This window comes from Vanacampus margaritifer, chromosome 1 (genome assembly GCF_051991255.1).
Source record: "Vanacampus margaritifer isolate UIUO_Vmar chromosome 1, RoL_Vmar_1.0, whole genome shotgun sequence".
NCBI lineage: Eukaryota > Metazoa > Chordata > Actinopteri > Syngnathiformes > Syngnathidae > Vanacampus > Vanacampus margaritifer.
Genome location: NC_135432.1, coordinates 17339394 through 17361286, shown reverse-complemented (window position 1 = coordinate 17361286; position 21893 = coordinate 17339394). Strand labels below are relative to the sequence as shown.

The 21893-nt window shown below is 40.4% G+C and overlaps 1 protein-coding gene across 6 annotated transcripts in view; it reads right to left on the bottom strand.

The window, feature by feature from the left end:
• agrn (agrin) overlaps positions 1-21893 on the bottom strand; it is a 257946-nt gene that overhangs the window by 84479 nt on the left and 151574 nt on the right. For all 6 annotated transcript variants that reach the window (XM_077578600.1, XM_077578608.1, XM_077578613.1 and 3 more), the window contains 3 exons: positions 19968-20192; positions 17316-17522; positions 7506-7727 (listed from right to left, as the gene is read on the bottom strand). In XM_077578600.1, the coding sequence (XP_077434726.1) occupies positions 7506-7727; positions 17316-17522; positions 19968-20192 (654 nt within the window). The remainder of the gene's footprint in view (positions 1-7505; positions 7728-17315; positions 17523-19967; positions 20193-21893) is intronic.

Here is a 21893-nt window from a genome sequence, read left to right as displayed (position 1 = left end):
TCTTTGCTAGGGACGCTCTGTTTGTTGTATGGTCACAGTTGTGGTCGCTCGCTATATACGTCGCACGTACGTACGTACGTGACGTCATGGTTACGTTTCGTGCGGCGACTACTCGCCGTGGCTGTGCACACGTGCGGTCAACCGTACCGTTCTCTGGCCCACCTCTCCTAATCATGCTAAAATGGGGATCTGAACCGTACTCAGGAGCGGATCGATTGCGCTCACACTACCGGACTAAAGCAGCAAGCGTGCTTGGGCACGGTACAATAGTCCTAGTGTGAGTGCGCCCTTAAAGACCCATTACTTGACTCAAAGTTGGGTCAAATTGACCCAAATACAGGATCGGTCCACTTTTGACCCATAGTTGGGTTATTTTTTTACCCAACTGTTTTTAGAGTGTGTTGTCACTCATTCTGAACATGAGAAGTTCTGGTTTAGTGGCCTTAGTTTAGCATCTCTGCTTCTTGTAGATGATGTGGTTTTGTTAGAACAAGCCACAATCTCAAACTCTCAATCGAGTGGTTTGGAGCAGAGAGTGAAGCAGTTTGGATAAGAATCGACACCTCCAAATTTGAGACCATAGTCCTCAGTCAGAAAAGTGTAGAGAGCTCAATCGAGGTTGGGGATGAAATCCTGCCCCTAGAGGATAGGGTCAAGTATCTAGCGGTCTTGTGCATGAGTGAAGGAGTGGGATATCAAATTGGTCCGGCATATGCAGTGACACGAACTCTGCATTGGTCTGTTGTGGTGAAAATGGAGCTGATCCTAAAAAGGCAAAGCTCTTTATTTATCGGTTGGTCTACATTCCCACCATCATCTATGGTTACGAGCAGTGGGTCGTGATCACAGAAAGAGAAACATCCACAATGAGAGGAACCAGATGAGGTGGCTCGGGCATTTGATTAGGAAGTCTCCTGGATGCCTCCTTAATGAGGGGTTCTGGGCACGTCACACTGGGAGGAGGCCCCGTGGACGACCCAGGACATGCTGGAGAGATTACCGTATCCCTCGTGGCAGGCCTGAGAATGCCTTGGGGATCCCCCCTGCAAGAGCTAGACGAAGTGGCTGGGGAAAGAGAAGTCTGGGATTCCCTGCTAAAGCTGCAGCGCCTGTGACCTGACCCCAGATTAGTGGAGGAAAATGGATGGATAATATGGAAGGGTCTATTTCACAGTAAATAAAAACTAAGAGTGACAAATGGACAGCTTGAAGCAAGCATGCTTTGGTTGTTTTTTGAATTATTTTCGTTTCTTCTAAGTGATGTTATACTATATATATCGTCTCACATTTCTTAACAGCGCGAGCATGTGAAAAGGCACTAAGGATTCCTTTAAAGAATGTTTTAATGAGTTGCTGAATGTTTGAATGATTTTCATATTTTTTAAACATTTGGGAAGGGTAAAACTATATATATGCTACTCTAGATTCCAGATTATTATTATTATTATTTTTATCTCAGGTGGGTCTGGACATATATCCCTAGGAATAAATGGGGGTTCACTGTAATGTTATATATTTAAAAAACAAACTGTATACAAATTAGTGCTGCTTATCGTTATAGCTACTCTCAGGTCAGTGCAGCCATAAATCAGGAAGTGATGTCGGTGAGCATTGTCCGTTATCAGGTGTGCATCCCGATAGTGGACTTGCCTTTTTATCAGTCGCTCTGCCCCTCAGCTGCCTCTCCATGTGGAAGGATCTTCAATACAAAATATATCCCAAACTCATCAGATTGAAGGACCGCCAAAGAGCAGTTAGATGCTTTTTTAAAGATATTAATTGTGATTACTTGATTGTCAGGTCTATTTGAGCTTGTTGTTTTCACTATTTTAGGAGAACTTCTCCAGAGCTCAGCCTCAGATAAAAAATAAAATAAAATAAATAAAAGCCACACAACAATACAAGCACAACTTTTGAAACAGCAAGACAATGTTCAGCCTCAAAATTGAATTGAATCAGACTCAAAAACAGCAGGTAGATCTTACTAAATTTTTTATGCATGTGGATCTGCACTTTAAAAAATACTTTATTGTTGGTTATGTATATTGTGTTATAGTTGCGTTTCTTTTCTGAGAAGCATTTGGACTAAATGGAGAATCCAAATGGAACTAGAGAAGCATTGCAATAAATGTACTTGATTCATTCATTCAACATATCATTTTGATATTTGTGCACCTATGCCTAATAAGCAGAAATTTGAGCAACTTGAGTTTTGATTTGTAACTGAACATTTAACTGCTGTGTGAAGATTTAGATTGGCTGCCGAATTGAAAGGCAACAAACAAAGATGCTGAGTTTAATGATACAAAACAGAACCCGTGATAGCATCTGTAATTGTCATGCTGCATTTAACGCAGGTGTTCTCACAATGCTCATTTCCTTTAATACCCTCTAGAGTTCATCAAGGTGCCTTTGAAAATCCCTGGGCCTCAATTGGAAACCTCTGATGTTACTAGTTATCCAACTCTGATTTGTTCTTTTCTTCTATTTGGTGGCAATGAGCAATTTAGTTTTGTGCAGGTTGGTAGAAATTTTGCCTTTAACGCACCACAGATTGAACTCCATTGGTGAAAATAATACAAATACTCTTTATACCCTGTATTAATTATGTTATGTTATGTTATGTTAGGTGATTGAAATTGTTATTTGTGGTCCACACCAGAGAACCAAACTACAGTAGTAGTATTACCTAATGCTGTTGGTGTGGCGTTCACACTGCAGCTTAATTCAGATTTTTTCACAAGTATCTAATTTTTCATGCAGTGTGAACGATATAATTCCGATTTTTTCACACCCGACCTGGGCCTCTTTCGTATGTGGTTATAAATCGGATATGTATGCGATGCGTATGCACTGTGAACGCTCATCTGCCCGCATCTGATTCATACATCATCAAAAGCCTGATATGCGCTGTGCGCAGTGGGGAGAGAGTGCTTGGGAGGGAGACTACTGACACGACAAGTTGTTTTGAGTGACAGTTATTTGTTTTTAATCACACTTGAAACATGAAGCATAAATTTGACATGTGTGGCGATAGTAGAAATTCAGCCCTGCAGACTGTTCATCACGATCGGCGATGACGCGACGTCATCTTTGGTAGACTTCTCAAATAAATGAGGTCAAGGAGTGTCTAATCATTTCCCACTTCCAACCTCGCTACTCTGGCGACATGAGATGAAAAAATAAGTCAGATGGATTTCTGTTGCTGTTGGTAAACAGCACATTCAAAACTGACGCATGAGGAAGCCGATGACAGCAGCCAACCAGGAGCGAGCGTGAAAACAGTCCACCAACCAGGAGTGCGGGCGTTCCCACAGCTGAATTTGCATAATGTATGTAGACAAGACATATGAATCAAACTCCTAACACGTCCGCGAAACGAGTCCACCAGTCCACCAATCTGTAGCGTGCCATGGCACAGCTAAATTTACATATGACACTGATAAAAGTCGCCTGCCTCAGTTGCTTGGCTAGCGGTAAAACGTTGCGAGTCGGGACAATATTTACTTCTATGAACACCGCAATGTGACGTCGTTGTTTTGGGTGTACGTCACTCGACGTCGCATCACGGGCACGTTGCGTTCACATTAGATGTCGCATTTGTTGTTGTAATGTGAATGGTACATAAAAAGATCGGATTTAACAAAAAATCAGAATTGGGCATCACACCCTCCAGTGTGAACGTAGCCTTATACATCACACTCACCTATGTGTAGCATTTGTAAAACCAGCGGGAGAGGAAAAATCTGGTGTGGAGCAGGTTATTTTTTCCTATTCTCACATCAATCAAGCAACTCAGCTCTATCTGTTTGGCTAAAGCCATACGAACGACCTCGTTCCTGAGGTGACTGTTATATCCAGCTGAGACGTCTATTAACCAACCGCGTCTGTCCCAGCCCACCGAGACAAGGTGGCGAGGTCACCCACCACTAAAAATGCCAGTGGGGAGTGGATTTAAGGGGGCGGGAGGGATTGGGGAGTAGAAATCTTAAGAATAATAAAAAATGTCACTCATAATAATATAAGGTTGTACCAGAGTCATATAGACAACTGACTTTCCCCCCCCACAACCCTCTGGGATGGGAATACAATTATATTGGAGTCTAACATGAGCACACGCACAAACACACAAACATACAGGAGGCCACATAAAACCTTATAGGGAAGGTGGATGGGAAACACTACTCAGGATTAGTATTTCATGAATTAGATACGCTAATTGTATAATTTCAAACAGTGGCACTAAAGATAGCTGCTACAATATATTAACAGTGTATGTATTATCATAAAGAAAGCAACCAAGATCTACCATTTAGTGATTCAATTTGCTCAAATGCATTTGGAGCAAATGCAAGTGAACCGAAACGCATAGCTATTGTATCTAGTTGAGGATTGCAGCAATAATTTATTTGGCTCGTTTAGCACAGGTCTTACATTGTATACAGTTTCATGGAAATCTGCTATCTTACGTATTTTTTTTCCACATCTCCTGAATATACAAACAAAAAAAACATCCATCCATCCGTCTTTTGCTTCAAATTCTTTCAACAGAACAGTGTTGTATTATAACTTCAGCTAATGCTAAATGCTATCTTGTGCACATTGCTAAACAAGTCAATCCACTCTTTATTATCTAACCTTTTTTGCTTGGTCCAGTTAGCCATTGGAAGCTGGCTGTCTTGTTTACTTAGCACCGACCGGTCCTGCATTGTAACAAAGTATGTCACTAGAAATCTCAGCTAGCTTGTGTTCAATCTGGGACGTCTGGTCACCCTATTATTACACTATTGCTAGCAGTCTACACTATTTTTACAGCCATACTGAGGGCTAATTTTGAGAGAAAAAGTGATACCTGAAAAGCGTGACAGTGCTGCAGTATGTGGCGTCATTTGTGGCTATGCCAAGACAGTTTGTGCACCGAAAATAGTGCATTAACAAAGTTAATTTGATTCTATTTTCTTCAGAAACTGAACTGTTCTTCAACAGGGTTGTTTTTTAACTGACGTTCCACTGTATATTTAATTCCGCTCCTCCCTTTCTGCCTCATAAACACTGTTCGTAGAGGAAATAGCCTGTAATAATTAGCTGGGATTACAGGGCATCACTTGTGATTGTGTTGAATGACGCTGTGCAAACAGCCCAAAAATAACTCACATGATCACGGCCATCATTTCGCAGATGGCTAATTCTTGGCAAACCAATGGCTTAGCAATTTTTTTTTACGGCTATACTGCCAAAAAGCAAAGAACCAACCATCCATTGGGCTGGATTTCTTACTGGGCTGTTGCTTTGTTGGATAAACAATTATTAATTCGAATGCAGACACATACCATTCACCTGTGGCACGCACAATTTGTGTCAACATTTGTGTCAGCCCATCAGTGAGGGCTAGTTTTATGTTCAGTTGCCATGATACTAGGACACAATTTATAGAGAGCCGTCAATAGAAATTTGAGTGATGCTCTACACAGGCATGCATAGAGGAGTCAATCCATGTTAGACCTTGGCAACAAAACCCCTCTGTTATCTACTCAGTGCAGGGAAAACATCAAACCTTTCCTCATGTTGCAAAACAAGTGGTCTAGCAAACAATCACATAAAATGGTTCTAAAATTAAGGTGAATGTGATGCCACACCTGAAAAGTGAGAATTATCCAGCTGTATTGATCACTCCGCTTGGCCCTCTGCAGCCTTATTCTCCAAGAAATTCTTTTCAAAATATGCAGAGCAAAAATCCATCATAGTAAAACGCTGTGAAAGAGATATTGAGTGAGGAGGTTGGGGGCGCGGTGTGGAGCACAATAATTGCCATACTTAAGCTCAGTGTGTGTGTGGTCTTGTTTTTGTTACATAGTGGGGCCAACATTTCGGGATTTCACAGAGTTGTGGGGCCCACCCGTTCATGTGGGGCCATTTTGCTGGGCCCCACAAGTTTAGAACTATTTTTAAGGGTCAAGACTTGGTTTGAATTGGGTTATGGTTGAGGTTAGGGTAAGGAATAGGGGTAGGGGTAAGCAATAATTTTTGATGGTTGGAGTTAGGGGGAGGGGTTAGAAAATGCATTATGAGATGGCCCTACAAAGATGGTAAAACAAACTTGTGTGAGTGTGTGTGAAGTGAGAGGACAGAAAAAGAAGACTAAAGAAAATACTCGATCACCAATGGAGCCTGTGGGATAATTGGCCTGCCAAAATGGCATCGAGAGTATTCACTGAGTGGCTTTAACAAGCTGTAAATCTCTTCTTGGGACTGTGTGTCTGCAAAGTGGATCTGTAGATATTTGTTCTACTTGAAGCTCCATTGTCCCCTGTGAGCTAATGATTAGCTGATGCGCCGACACAGCCAGATAATGCCAAGTGACTCATGTAGCCAATTACACACAAGTACGCTCTATGTTCTCTGTGATTGGGATGAAAGTGCAACACGACACTTAAAGGTCAGAGAAGGAATTAAGTCTACAGAAAGGCTGAGAGTCGAGAGTTTGGCCTGTGTTAGAGAACATACCCCATACCTTTGAAACAATGTGTTGTAATTCAACATGATCGGACACCAGAGTAGAAGGAAATCATTTACGTACTTACATTTTTTTCTACTACTCTGGTGTGACGTCTATGCACCAGTAAGCATGCTGTTGCAATCATATATCCATCTGGATCTGTTGCCATTTCCAGGTAATGTTTCGAACAGAGGTTGTTTTGTGTTTGTTTGATTCCAAATCAGCAAAACATTATTATGCCTACTCACATTGTAGTATAGGACAGTATAAGATGACAGTGAAAGTGCAACTAAGACATGTCCCATCTAGTGGTGACCGCTGATATGACAACTTAAAACTATAGTTGATCCCTTCATATTCGCATTTCGGCATCCGCAGATTTGCATAATCACAGATTTCATTCCTTCTTTTTTTTCTCCTCCAACATTTTTTCATATTTTGGGACTTTCCAGGATTCGCCCCAATTGAAAATATTTTTTTGGGCTCGTAAAAATAAACAAATAATGTTTTTTTCTTCTTCAAATGTTTATTTTGTGGGAAAATTAATCAAGCCGCGAGTTGCCCATCCCTGATATAGGGTAAGTGGCATATTAAACCTGGAGCATCGACATTCAACCATTGGGCAATTTTGAATGAGGCATTGAATGTGAATTGATTCGACATCAGCTGCAAAGAAAGTAGCTATGTGAACCACTACACTACCAATAGCCCTTTGTAATTATAAAACTTGTAAATATATAATGTTTTTGGTGCCATTTTACAGTAATACACTAAATTGTTATGTAAGTTTTAGAAAACGTTTTTGGCATTTATTTGTCATCTTTGACATCTTTTTGAAATGTTATAGCGCCAAAAAATACTGCAGCATACCAATTGACTAACTCCAGTACCTATTTGTACAAAACCCTACTACATTCTTTTTCCTGACACAAAATTTTTGATTCTTTGGCTTTCTGAATGAGGACCCGGCATATCTTTGTGATGTCACTTTAAACATGCAGATACTCACCACAGGGTCCTTTATGCTGGATGTGGATGTTTTTCTGCAGAGCGCAGCCCATCGCTCGCATCTCACAGGGGCTGCCGTAACTGCTGCCGTCAGAACCGCATACGGGGTCTGATGTTTGAGGGCAGGCTTCCAGGCATTCACACACGGGCTCATCGTTTTTGACCACGCACACTGCGCCGTGATGGCACACTTTATCCAAACAAGGGCTCGGCGTGTGGAGATCTGAAGACCAACAACCCAAGAGACAGAAAGTTATTAAGGAACAGTAATGGGGATTGGTAATTTCAGGCAGAGGTTGGAGAATGTTCTTGGGTTAGAACAGGCAAAGGTGAGAATTTGGAGTACAGATACACTGGGCACTGCTATAAATTAATGTGGAGAGTGGGAGTCAGAAATGTGACTGCAAAACCACACTCTTATCTGTTCCGCCTCCTCTTCCTGTAATTTTTCTATGTGACTATCCTGTTGTATGCTGAATCTTTGAGCAGTCTACTCAAACTGGTGGCATGGAGAACAGCCAAGACAAAAAAATGCTGCCCTGTGGCACAGCAGAGATGAAAAAGCCTACGAACAATGGTTGCAAGTCAACGTCAGGATTAATTGACATTCACAGTGTGCCCCTTCAAAGGCTGCCATTTGCATCCCAGCAAGAGTCATGGCTTCAGCCCAAAAGAGAAAAACATATAGAGAACAGAGAAATAATAATAATAAAAAAATTAAAATGAGGAAAAGAAAGAAGAAAGAGGCTTCTGCTTAATAATTTAAAAACGGCAAGCTCCTGGGCAGAGGCAGATATGAAATGTGAACATCACATGGAGGTGTCCGCTCCAGTCTCTCCACTTACACTCCAGCACAGCTTCATTAAAACGAAGGCTGGATTCTGCACCGACACTTCTCGGAAGATGGGTGTAAGCGGGGCAGACACGACCCGAGTTGATCAGGAGAGTAGGAAACCCGACCTGTCGTTTGATTGGAGCCTCCCGCCCTGACTCAATCAATTCTTTAAAACCGTACCAGTCAATGGAAGTATTAGATTGAGGTGTGATGGCAGGGTGGTGTGCACTTCTGCATTAAAAGTATGCGACTTTCATCAGAGCCTTCAGCCATGAAGGATGATCTCTCTGCCAACTGTGGTGCATCTACAGGTCAGAGCAGCAAATAAATCTTAATGAAAAATTGCCAGTGAAGCCTCAGAGCAACTAAAGTCTTCATTTTCAGTCTATTTATCATTTGTTGCTTTTGTTAGAAGGGTCGGAGGTAAGGCTGTCCACTGACCAACTTTAGTATGACCATTAAGGGATTCAATAGCATCATTCCTTAGCATAGTTAGACTCTTATGATTGATTTGTACTACAGGTGGAGTACTTGCAACAGTAATGCCACAAATGAGTTATTTTCTGTTAAACAAAGAGTAAACATCAATGACCCCAGATTATAGAAAACAGGCATGATTAGGTTGAACTGGAAAGATGAAGTTTTATTTATTTATTTATTAAACCTCTCACCACCGACGTATGCAATTTGGAAGTAAGCAATATCCTGTTAATGAGTGTTGATAATCACTTAACATTCCATAGTACACTGAGAGGTTATATAAGTGGTCTACTGGCTACTAAATTATTTGAGACACTGGGGGTGCACATAAACACGTAAGCTGTTTTGCACAAGTTGAATTTAGGCTAACTTTGAAAAACGAATGACTCCTCTGCAACCCTTTTCAAAGCGCGCAAGCTTAAGATTAACTCCGGCCTGTGCAAAAGTTCAGCAGCCAAAGTTGCAAGCAACCGCAGCCTGCGATAAGGCCATGGTCTCCAATTTACTTTGTTTCGCACATGTAAAAAAAGATAAAAAGTATTTCCATCCCAAACTGCTTTTATCACACACAGTACCTCCTAGGGGCAAAATTTCCGCCTGATTTATTAATGGGAGAGCATGTCAGGGACAAAAAAAAAAAACCTCACCCCAAGAAATTGAAGATTTCATTTTCTCTGAGAGGAAGAAGCTTTTGAGTGTTCTCAACATTGTCCTGTGGGATGGTATTCTTAATACTTTCCCTCGCCACAAACGCTTAAATCCAACACCTCATGCATGTACTGTATGTGTGTTTCTGTCGCAGAATGAACCAAAGCAGCAAGTTATTTATTCATGAAAGTGACAGCTGAATGGGAACATCTGCACAGCCAAATACTTTGGCACTTCAGCCAAGGCATTGTTGTTGTCGCTCCACAGGCTGAAGCATCAGTCCAATGTGACGGCGATGAAAAGTGATTAATAAAGACTTCTGCTCGCCATTTAGTATCACCATATAAGTACAGGATTTTACATTCTATGTGGCACGTCAGTTTGAATCTCGGTCTGGCAACCACTGAATGGCAAGGCTCCAGAATGGATTACAGTGGAACTTCAGAACTCAAATGCTAGCTAGGTTGTATAGTTAAAAAATAACTTTTGAATACTGAACAAGGTGAAACTTACTGCGATGGAGGTAAAAAATAATACGTTTAAACGTACATAGAAAAATAAGATGCAGACACTAAATTTCCCCTTGCAGGCTCATGATCAATCATCAAATTTACAGTAATATAACTTTTACATGCGTAATCACTGGCTGAATAATTTCATCATTTTAGTTTTAGCTCTTAACTAATTTGTACACTTGTTCAACTGTTCCAGCATAAATTTCCTGTACAGTTAAAGCTGACCTTGGAACAGCACTTGGGAAATTCCACAGTAAGTCCAAAAGAATTATAAATTGGCAACCCTACTATCCAAGTTCTAAAACATGCAAACCAGGCAAGTGGGGATAGTGCAGTCCCATTAAACTCCTGTAACATGTTGCCAAATTGCTGGGGGAATATTTAGGTAAGTGCTGCTCAATTCATGCATAGGTAATTGGAGTCCAACCTCAACCCTGAGGGCCCAGGTGCAATTCCAAACAGTTCCGGTTGGTTTTATGCAGTCCGTGGAATTGGCACATTTCAGGTGACGCTTGCAGCGGCCAACTGGCTGAGAGAAATACCTTACAAGCCCATTACAAGCCAGCGTTCCAGTGGGATGCAGCCAATCCACACTAAGCAGCACCTTGTCTGTTTTTTTTTTTTAAACTTGCCAGCCTTTGATCAAAATCCCTCGTCCCCTTTTGCATTAAAAGACATTCGAGTGTGATATCAGTGAAGGAAAAGGCTCTATTAACATAAAGGAGAAGACATACCCTGTGGGCTGTCTGTTGACTCCTGAATACTTATGAGGAGCAAGGGTGCCTCTAAGACCAAGTGTACTGTAATACCGAGTACATTTTTTGATTGGCCAATGGTGCAGTTTTGATTTAACCTTATGGATTCTGCCTAGAATCAAGTGACCAGGAAATAGCAAAGCTTCTCATATGATTCTGTACTTCCAAGAACATCGCCCACTTTAACCATTTTTCTTTTCAGCTGTTAAGGCTTATAATGAATCACATTTTTTTTTATATATATATATATATATATATATATATATATATATAAATTGATGTCATTAATTATACTGCCAACCAAAGTCAAGAGAGAGTGTTCAGAGAAGCAAAGAGTAAAAGTGCAATCAAATTAAACCAAATTTGCAAATGTGTGGCTTCTTTGCTTGATTTCATCACATCCCAGCGGCACGCAGCAACCTCACGTCACTTTTGACACCCTGCTGACCCAAATCATCTCGACAATTTCTGCTTGCGGAGGATCGCCCGAAGCCCAAGTTAAGTGGACTGGCAGTCTGTCTGCTGTCAATCTGCCTCCCACCGCACTTCTTCAAATTAACTTGATTAGGAAAAACAGCACTCAGGCTGACGTACGCGCTCAAAGTTCAGCAACTTATTGGGAGTCCAATGCTCAAGGGATGACTCTTGGTTACAAATGAACACAAGTCATGATTTAAAAGAGAGGCTGTAGTATAGCGTTAGCAATGCATGACAGCTTAAGATGTCAAAATTGCATGGAAAATTTTATTAGTACATTTTGGGATCGATTTCATGTGATTCTTGAAAAACAATAGTAAAATACAGAATTTGGGTTAGATTGTGGATATCTGTGGGTTTGTGATGAAACTCATAGGATAAGGTCAAATCAATGCTGGACAAATACTTTGACTTTGCTTTTCAAAAATGATTAGCTTTAGTACCAGTTTAATGCTTGAGTAATTGTGTAATTTGTGTGTGATACAAACTGTCTTTTTATGTCATGACAAATATGCCCAAAGGAATTTGGGGAAAAAGAAAATTGGCCAAAAAGATTAGTGCAGTATTATGTTTCAAACAAAAGTGGCCGCCCTACAGGACTGGGCCAGACCACGAATTGTGAAAGTCCGTATAAAAGATGACAATCTTCCCAATATGCATATTCTATGAACAATGGTGGACGGCTACACCTAAAACATTCCAACATCCCAATGAAAGTAAATATTGAGAAAATAAAGGTGACTGTACTTAGCAGTGACATGAGCATGTGTTTTTCAACAACAAAATCATTAATAAATAGTAATATACATTGTAACGAAGAACAAGTTAGAAATTTTGGAGAAAAGACTTGTGCAACTAAAGCCAAGTATAAACCACGTCAGTCAGCCGTGCTTAAGAAGAACCCCCGAGGTAGAAAAGCTTTAGCTTTTTTTTTTTAAACTAACACCATAAAAAGAGTTATTTTTCAACCCCCCCCCCCCCCCCCCCCTTTAAATTCTAATCAGTTCAAGCCCTAATTATTTTTGAATGTTTTTTTTTTATATATATATTAAGTTTGGAATAGTTTCATTTTTTTACTCTGTCATAGGAGGCAGTGGCAGCTCTAAATGGCAATGAAGGCATGTCTTTGACACACAGTGACATGCTGCAGATCCAAATATCCTTCCACCAAGCTGCGGGCGGTACAGACAAGAGCCAAAAAAAGCACATTAGGCAGAGTACATTGCACACAGGTACAACGACACGTCGGGGACCCACTGAGTCATTTTGATTGTTAATGCCCAGTGCACTACCGGGATGTGGCCCACTTACTGAGTCTTTCCTGCCAAATTGAGACACTTGTCATCTTCCATATTAACGAGCTGATGTTGAAAACTAATGTTGATGAACCATTATTAAACAATCTGTAAGGCAAAACATATTTGGCATGTGACAAAGATTGCATACAAGAGAAATCTTGCTAACAAATGTGAACTCATCCATGAACTTTAACCAATTCAAATACGGTAACCTTTTATGGTCCCTTCATGAATTATTCAGAAATTCATTGCAATACATAAGATGTATTGCAGTATGTAACATACTCCATGTCAGCCCGATGGAATAGTGGTTAGCACGTCTAACCCAGATTGAAAGTTATCCAAGGTGTATCCAAGGGAATCAAATCGAAGAGGTATGATTTGGGAATTGTGAAAATAAAATTATCAAAGCTGTAGGTTAGAAAATTGGTTTCATATATATTGCAGTTGTTGAATGAAATAAAACCAATCAAATAATATCTACAATTGCCATAAAAAAACCCATAAGACTGGAATTTTATATTTTCAAAAACGTATTCAAATTTTGCAAGCTGAGATTTAAATCAAATTTAACAAAACTCTATCAGAAATTTCCTACCCCTTTGACATGGTGATGTACAAAGGGAGGAAGAAAAAAAAGTTTCCCCAGAACATCTCTCGAATAGTAATTGGCCATCTAAGAACAGCTGAACAATTGTCACAATCCATCATTGTCTACTTTCTCGAACCAAGCTGTGCTGACATCGTAAGGGTAGGAGGGGGGAAAAACATCAATGTACGACTGCAGACTAAAATTCATCTTTGTGTTCCGCACAGGGAAATAACCAACAATGCCATCTGGGAGGATTTACAATCCGTTATCCATAAATTAACCACAATAGATATGTCTGCCCTTCTAATGAGACAAATGGGGATGGAGGTTTTGTGGTTGGGATGCTTTAATCGATTGTACTTGGCTCTGTGTATTATTGAATTGCATTGTGGCAAAAGCTTAACATAGAACGTAATCATTTCAACATGACAAATCATGATAGCGATTGAAGAAGATGAAAGCAAAGTAGTAACAAAATGTCACATATGTTGGAGAACAAATTTTCCAACAAGTCAATATTTTAAGACTCTGGGAAATGTGGTTCTTTAAAGAGATTGCTGGAAGGGATGTAAAATTTATGTGGGCTTCAAGAATAAAATCTGCTAAAAAGAAAGTTAAGTAAATTTTTCGACAAATTAATCTAAAATGAGCATGAATGTGTTACTACTTAACATTAGTGTAAACCAGTCCTTCGCAAATAGAGGGACCCTTGGGGTGATGCCAGGGTGGGCATGTGAGGACTCAGTGAACTTTTTTTGGGGAGCCTTACTTGAAAAAAAGTGAAATTTCACATCCACTACTGTAGGTGGCAGTAGCGCATGGTTGATTCTTCCTCCGTGGTGACAAAAAATAATTGAGAAGCACTGGTGTAAACTAAATCATCCTTTAAACCAAAAAGGTACACAATGTATTTCTTTCTCAAACCATTCCATGTTTCAGGGGACTTTTATTAGCATAATGGAAAGGACTATATAAGAATTAAGTTTATATATTTATTTTTACTGTTTACAATGCAAACAATAGTTTTGAACATGTTCCTGAATTGTATGAAGCTTAATGACAATTTGCTAAAATTAATGTGTATCATATAGAAAGGTGAGCATTTTGATATTGAATTAACGATACATTGGTTTCAACACATTTCTGTTTTTAACATCATGGGCTCTATTTTCGTAGACAGGCGGACATGCCCTAGGCATAAAAACAAGCACAACCTCATTTTGGTGCCAGGGCAAGTCTAGTCTACGTTGTTGAGCCTGGATGAGTGTTCCAGGCGGAAACAACTGCAAAAACAACTGCAAACTGGCAATTTGATAGCAGGAAGTGGACTACGCTCAGCTTAAAAACGGGCCCAGTTTCATTTTCATGCTGAGGCAAATATAGTTTAGCGTGTTTGTGAATTTGGTAGGTGCACTACATCTCCCTAGGCGTTTCGGCGCACTGAGCTGCCGCAACCGCCTGGCACATCTCCAATTTGGTGACAAAAAGTAGATGATATTTTAAATTCTGTAAAACCAGGCCTAACTTGTGGCACAGCTGGTGTAACATGATTTTGGTGGATTTGTTCGAGGTGCAGGCAGATAGATTCGGCGCACCATGAACGTGTGTGGTGGATGTCATCATATTTCATAACAGTTTAGGACAATCCTTCTGAATCATGTTGACGATATTTTATTAGCAAAGGTTTAGACATTATTTAACAATAAATGCTGTATGAAACATTTTGTAAACAATGTTTTCAATAACTAATGAAATTACATGAAAATGTGTATTGATTTTGAATGGAGTGACTGACAACACCACTGACTGACGCATCCACCACCAAACGCAAATGCAGATATCACCATGTATGCATGCCAAACAAAATGAAATGCTACCCCTTAGACATGAAAGTAAAGCCTGGAGGCACTGATTGTGTTTGCGCACCAGGCTGACATTTTCTGACACAGCTGCTGAACTGTCAAGGTGCAAGCATCACAGAGGAAACCTCACACCGCGTCATGTTGCCAGAGCTCTGGGTTATGGATAGATGGCACACACACACACACACAAGGAGCTTGAGTTTTTTCCAAGGCTGCTAAGCTCTACCGTGTTTTTAAAGACAGTGACTAACCTAATCTGCTCTCAGTTCTACCAACACTGAAAAAAAAAGTGCATATGTATATTGTGTGCAACTGTGCACACCACTGTCTCAGTGGGCTCCAAAGCTTTTCTCTTTTGATGTTTAATTAAAAAATGAAATCAAGCTTTGACGATTGTGGTGCTGTGTTTTGAATAATATGCAAATTTCAATAAGAATGCATTAAAACACAAGCGCGCACACACAAACTATTCTGCATGATGCGCTCGGGAAGAGGAGATATTGAGAGGGAAGTAGTATAACAACACGAAAATGTGGGTGGAGTTGGAAGGCACAAAACAAAACACATCAGTGTTGCCACTGCCATTCCGACTGTTTAATTTATGCAAAGCACAGGCGGACAAGTCATGATAATGAAGGACGCCGCCTTCTAAGGCCGACAACAGGGAATCAACTTTGAGATTCAGCTCTACTCTAACGCCAAACGGGAAGTATGTCCATCTTAATGGGTTCATCAGACATTCCGCTCCAACATGCATTTGCGTCACAAATGGGAGGTTGTGTGCACCGTGTTCTTACTGGAGTAATTAACCTACAACATATGTGATTTGAACACAAGTGGGGGGAGAGGAGCCAGAATAGAAGGCAAGCAGTGGGAGTAAGTACAGCTATGAGCAAACTGTTTGCTGGCATTTCACCGCCATTTGTGATGTCACAAATTCAAATAAGGTGCTGAGCTGTGTCAGCGGCCCAGAATTCTAGCTCACTGGTAGCACTCTGCACTCCCAAATCGGAAATGTGGTCGCAGTACAGGTTCGATACCCCCCCTCTTTGGGCATTTGCCAAGGAAAGGGAGTTCTATTTTTTTTTCTACCCATACCGAGGAGGCATACTTTAAAATAGTTATAATGTATGGCATCTTTGCGTAAACTTTGAGTAAAATTTTAGTACTCCGAGGCCGGGCCAAGTGTCTTTTTTTTTGTAAATCAAAATATGGTCACCTTACTTATACAGAACCATAGCAATTGAAAAGTAACCTTATGTGGCAATAGCTACAGTTTAAATTGTAGTTTGACTTTTTGACTAAAAATGCAGTGCCTTTATCAAAATTGTATTGGAAATTATGCTATTTTCATGTCAACTTTTAGCATTTCCAGAGCAGCATACTTACTTACGTACTATAATAGTACCCTTCAAACTGTTTTGGAAAATGACAACAGCTCTTAACTAAAAATTAATAAAGAAAATCCCCTAAAATATTTCGGCAACTCTTTTTTTCCTACTATTTTATCCACAACTAAGCTCAGTTTTATTAAATTATGTGTTGCACTCGAGTTGTATCTCTTTGGAATGAAAAGAGAATTTACTTGAAAGTAAGAGGATTCTTCCATACAAAAAAGGCATGCAGCAGTGAAATCAACCGCGATGGGCTTTCATATTCAAAGGACTGAAGCTGCAAAGGTTTTTAATCAATATTTCGAAAAATGTGGAAAAAGCTTATTTAGGGTATGACTGAATTTAGGGGCTGGCATGCACTACAGCATGCAGAACAAAAAGGAAGACTTGCGTGCGTATGTAGGGAATATAACATAGAACAGGCAGACTTCTCCAACCTCATGGATCATATCAGTGCAGTAAGTGTGAAACAAAGAGACATGAAGTAGAGCAGTGGTACAAGACCCCTCCGGTTCGATCCGCTCGGAGCAAAGGGGAAGGCTTCACCCCCCAGCATCCATCTGATGAGGTCGCCCATTGGGTGACCCCACTTTCCACCTGCAGCCAGAGAGCTAGGAAGACACAGCCAACATGGACAGACAGACAGACAGACTGACTGACGCACTGTAACAAGAAAGAACAGCTTTTCTTTTAGACAACACGCAAGACAACAAGACAAAGACAAATTGAGGCGGAGGTGGGTGAATGAAACATGCATGTGTTGTTGGAGATGGAAGGATGAGCTTCAAAGATGAACAAGTGAAGTGAAGGCACAGGCTTAAGTTGCCCCTCCCCTTTCAAAGAGCACCATTGATCCATTTGAGACATTTGTTACTACACTTTTGGACAATAAAACGGAAAAAGGAGGGAAGTGGGGAAAAAGGACACCCCGTCCTCCAACCTTCGGTCCACTCACCACAGGGTCCCGCATGCTTGACGGGTATGAGGGTCTTGCCCAGGCACTCGGCCTTGCGGCGCATGCAGTCGTTGGTGTACGTGTGGCCGTCCTTGCCGCAGACAGGCTTGTAGGTCCCATCACACTCGATGGGATCGCACGAGCATTGAGCAGTCAGCTGCTCTAGCAGACACACGGCGTTGAAACGACACTCCTCCTTACAGTCTTCTGCAACAAGGAAATGGCAATCCAGGGATGATTGGCTGTGACCAGATATTTTTATTCATAGTCAGTCCAAATGCATACGCGTTTAAAAGCTAGCAATGCTACGCAGTAGAAATTTATTGTGTGCAGAAGCTTTAACGTAAAATCCTGTGAATAACATGTAACCGTGTATAATATGTCTCCCTCCCACCATTCAAATTCACCCTTAGAAAGCGGTTTTCCTCTATACCTATGTGTAATGCCCTCCCCCGATAACCCTTTATTAATAATATCAATGAATGAAGATTCAAGACATACCAAAAAAGTAAATGCTTTAAAAACTACACTCTTTTCCCAAACCTATGATTAAGATTTTTTTTAAATCATGTTTTTGAAAATCTGTACGGTCTGTAAGTAATTTTAATAAGCTTTTTAAAAAAATATTATTTACTTTGCTTTTAAATCTCTTTGTGTTGTATATGAAATGCGCTATAAAACGGTGATTCTATTCATATATTGATTGATTGATTGATCGATGTATTTATTTTTATCAACCCCTCGGTGCCACGAAAATGTATAACACCCCCTATCTGGATTATAATATTTGTAATATGTTCAAATGTGTTTTTTTTTTTTCATTAAATTAGCTCTCAAAATAATTAGATTAGAAAAATACTCAAAAGACAAAAACAGTCAATATTGAAACAGATTGGTTCATTGAAAAACATTTAGAAACAATAATAAAAAGTTTGAAGAATGGCCAGTAGGAGCTACACTTGTTTTTTTTTGGTGTGCATGATATTTGTCTGTTGTTGATTGAGTTATTGGTATTTGATCGACAATTAACAAATTACGTTCTATGGAAAGTTGCGTACTAAAAGTACATATTTATTACCTTAGAGTAAGTAAAAAAAAAATACTTGAATACATGTGTTGGTAAATTGAAGAAATCAGTACTTGTAAATCCTTTTAATAAAAAATACAGTTTTTGTTGTTGTTTTTTTACATGACACTATTTTTTAGCATTCTATTGTGAAAGTAAAACTATTCATTGCCAATGATTTTTATATTCCTGGATTGGCTGGCCACCAGTTCAAGGTGTGCCCCGCGTACTGCCTGCAGCCAGCTAGGATGGGCTCCAGTACCCCCACAACCGTTGTGAAGAATAAGCGTTTCAGAATATGGATGGATGGATAATTTTTATATTTCATTTATTTATTTGTATACATACAACTTTTATAGGTAAAGTGATTGTAGTCTTGTTGAAACTGATACTCAAATGATGTCATGTAAAGCTTAATGTCAAACTTTAACCCCTGCACCATCACCCCAAAAAAGTTTCATAATATTCTCAACTCAAGAATAAAATTTTACGGCCAAGTTAAAATCTAAACTTTTCTATACTCATTACTTTTCGACTCACTAAGCAGAAATTATCTTGGAAAATGAAGAAAAAGATTAACTGGTTGTGTTAAATTGCAAATTTAGTGGTGAAGTGAGAAAATCCAATTTGAGGCCTCTGTTCTCACAGCGCACACAAGGCCTCAAAATTATTTCATTGCTGATCGGTGGATAAAATTTGTACAGCAATCCAATTCCTTTCCCCGCTTTCTTTAAAAGCATGTCATGCCACACTTAATTACATTGCTGCTCAATTAGAGTGAGAGAGCTACAAGGATGTGCAATAATAGCATGTCGAAATGGTCATTTTGATTAGTGACCAACTTGTAATTTGCTAAGGGATATGATTTCATGGTTTGGCTTTTCAAATTGAATTGTTCTTTAATTTGAAATTGCCATAGCAGAAAGGATGAAAAATGAGGCACAAGTTAGTAGTATACTTAGACCTTTTGCTGTTGAGCTTCTTTCAGTGAACACTGTTAGATGAACAAAGTCAACAAGAAAACAATCCATTTCCTACTAAATTATCGGTGATCATGTTGCAAAGTTCAGTTTGCAGTCTCAACGCGTTTCTCAGCTTCTGACACTGACAACACTAAAAAGGAGACTCATTGTCTGTTCTTGTTTCTGATGTTCAACACGCATTACAGTCTGTCCACGCCGCTGTGCTAAACCTACACCGCTGTTCCTGTGCTTGGCTCTGATGAAAACACAGCGGGGAAACTGGTCTTCTTCAGAGGGCTATCAGGCAAACAGTACAAGCTGACAGCTATTTGTTAACGATGGCTTCCTCCTCCTGTCCTACTTACGGTGATAGTCAGCCTGAAGGCTCTTATCTGGCTGGAGGAGGCTACTGTTTGGATGGTACTGACCCGAAGGCCTCAGAACCATTTATCTCTATACCACTGAGAGGGGTTGGATTGGGGTGAGGTCTTATTGCTACCCCGTCAAATATTTAGCAGAAATAGATCTGTGAATGGCTGTGTGCATGACATAGTTGCGAAGGGGAACGGCGTCTTGGATTGGATTGGAGGAAGAGAAAGTGTGCAAGGTTAAGTGGGAGCTTACCCAGCCCTCTGCATCGTCCGCCGTGAATCTTCCTGAGTTTGATGCCTTTCTGCAGGCCTGTTGCTCTCATGGCACACTCGCTTGGGTAGGTTTCACCGTCACTGGCGCATAACGGCTCGCTTGCCGGGGGGCACGACTCGGGCAAGCCGAAGACGAGCGGCTGGTGGGTGAGGGCCTCGACCCGGCACATTGTGTTGAGACTGTTCTCATTGTCTTTGCAAGGGTCTATGGAGATACACACAAGTACCCGAACGTTAATGGACTGGTGCAACATGGCAAGAAGAAGATACAGTATTTTCAGTGAAGATGTCATATATTGCAAATTCCACAAAAGGTGAGGAGGCGTGGCAAAAAAGAACAGGTTGTGATAAATGCTGCTACCTAGTACAACCAATTATTACAGACACTAATACCATCTCTATTATTTGACATTTTACATAGACATCGCTGTATGTCATCGTCATATTTCTTCATCTGTGAAATTAGGATTAGTACATCGATTTGCTTCAATACACGCTCTAGATTTGTGAAATGAAAAGTCTGCTTCGGTTGTGGCACTACAAAAGCTCTCATCATTTGATCTTTCTGTCGAGTCATCTGCAATACAGTGGCAATGGAAGAAAATCAAGTTGAAAATATAACTAAGGATCAGGCGCTTCCAACATGGGAATTACATAATCCATGGGTGAAGGTGAGAGGCCACTTTAATATACCAACTGAAACGCAGATCTCTGTTAGATGAGAAGAGTAGAAATGAGCCTAGGAAAGTGGAGAATGGAAGAAAACTCTTCCTTTACTGCTGCTCTACACATATTATATTATATTACCCTTAGCCTAGCAACTGAGAGCACCTCCGAGTGAGCTCTTGATCGTAAAGGAGACAAGGAGTGAGATAAAGAGGCAGTCATTTTGATTCGCTCCCCATTGCTGCTCCTTCTTTGCTGGCTATCCTGTTTGGCCTTATCAGCCCTGGATCATAATGGGATTGGTTTGTGGATGAGCAAGAGGACGTTGTTACGCATCGAAACAAGACTCCGGGCTTTATCCTGCTCGACACATTTTTAGAATGAGGCAAGACAAAGGATTTATGTTGCAGTGTGACATTAAAACGCAGCCAGGGGCATGCAGTTGTATCATCCATGAAAGCCTTAGACAGGAAAAGTAAATGCAATGACTAAGAGCAGAGCATAGTTTACTTTGATTTACACTAAAGAACAAACAAACAAACAAACATCTGTACACATGACAACGTTGTCATGGATCTGCAAAAATGACCTAAAATGCTGTGTTAATCATCCATTGTCAATAGTGATATCTCAAGAAACACATGGCTTAGACTTGTTGTGGTCAAACAACTTGTGGTTGTGACCAGGGGTCCATTTCACAAAGCATGTTCAACAAACGCCGAGACTAACCCTGAACAGTGAGTTGACATTAACTGAGATAGGAATCTCAGCGTTTTCGGTTCCAGGACAGCTGATTTGAGGTAGTTCTATCAACGCAAGAGTTGTATCACCTGGTGTGCGGCTCCACATAGAGGAAGGCAGCGTGGGAGAACGTTGCTGCTTGGGTCAATGTGTACATTTAAATGTAGTCCTTTGCAATCACAATATTACAGGGGAAACCTGTTGAATGGTAACTCATTAGTTCATTTTATGTAGGTGCAATCCTGCGGGGGAGAACCAGACTTGTCTTACGATGAAATATAAAAACATTATTCAAAAGGTTACAAGAAAAAAAGGGAGCGCAACACACAATATATGCTGCGATGTGAGCACATGACTACGGCTTGTAATGATGCAAAAGTAAGGACGGATTAAGATGTGTATGGTGTAGGTGATGGACTGTGATGTGAAACGGTAGGTACCGCTCAAAAAGATAACTGTCCGGAAATGCAAGCATATCTATTTACGGTCTGATAACAAT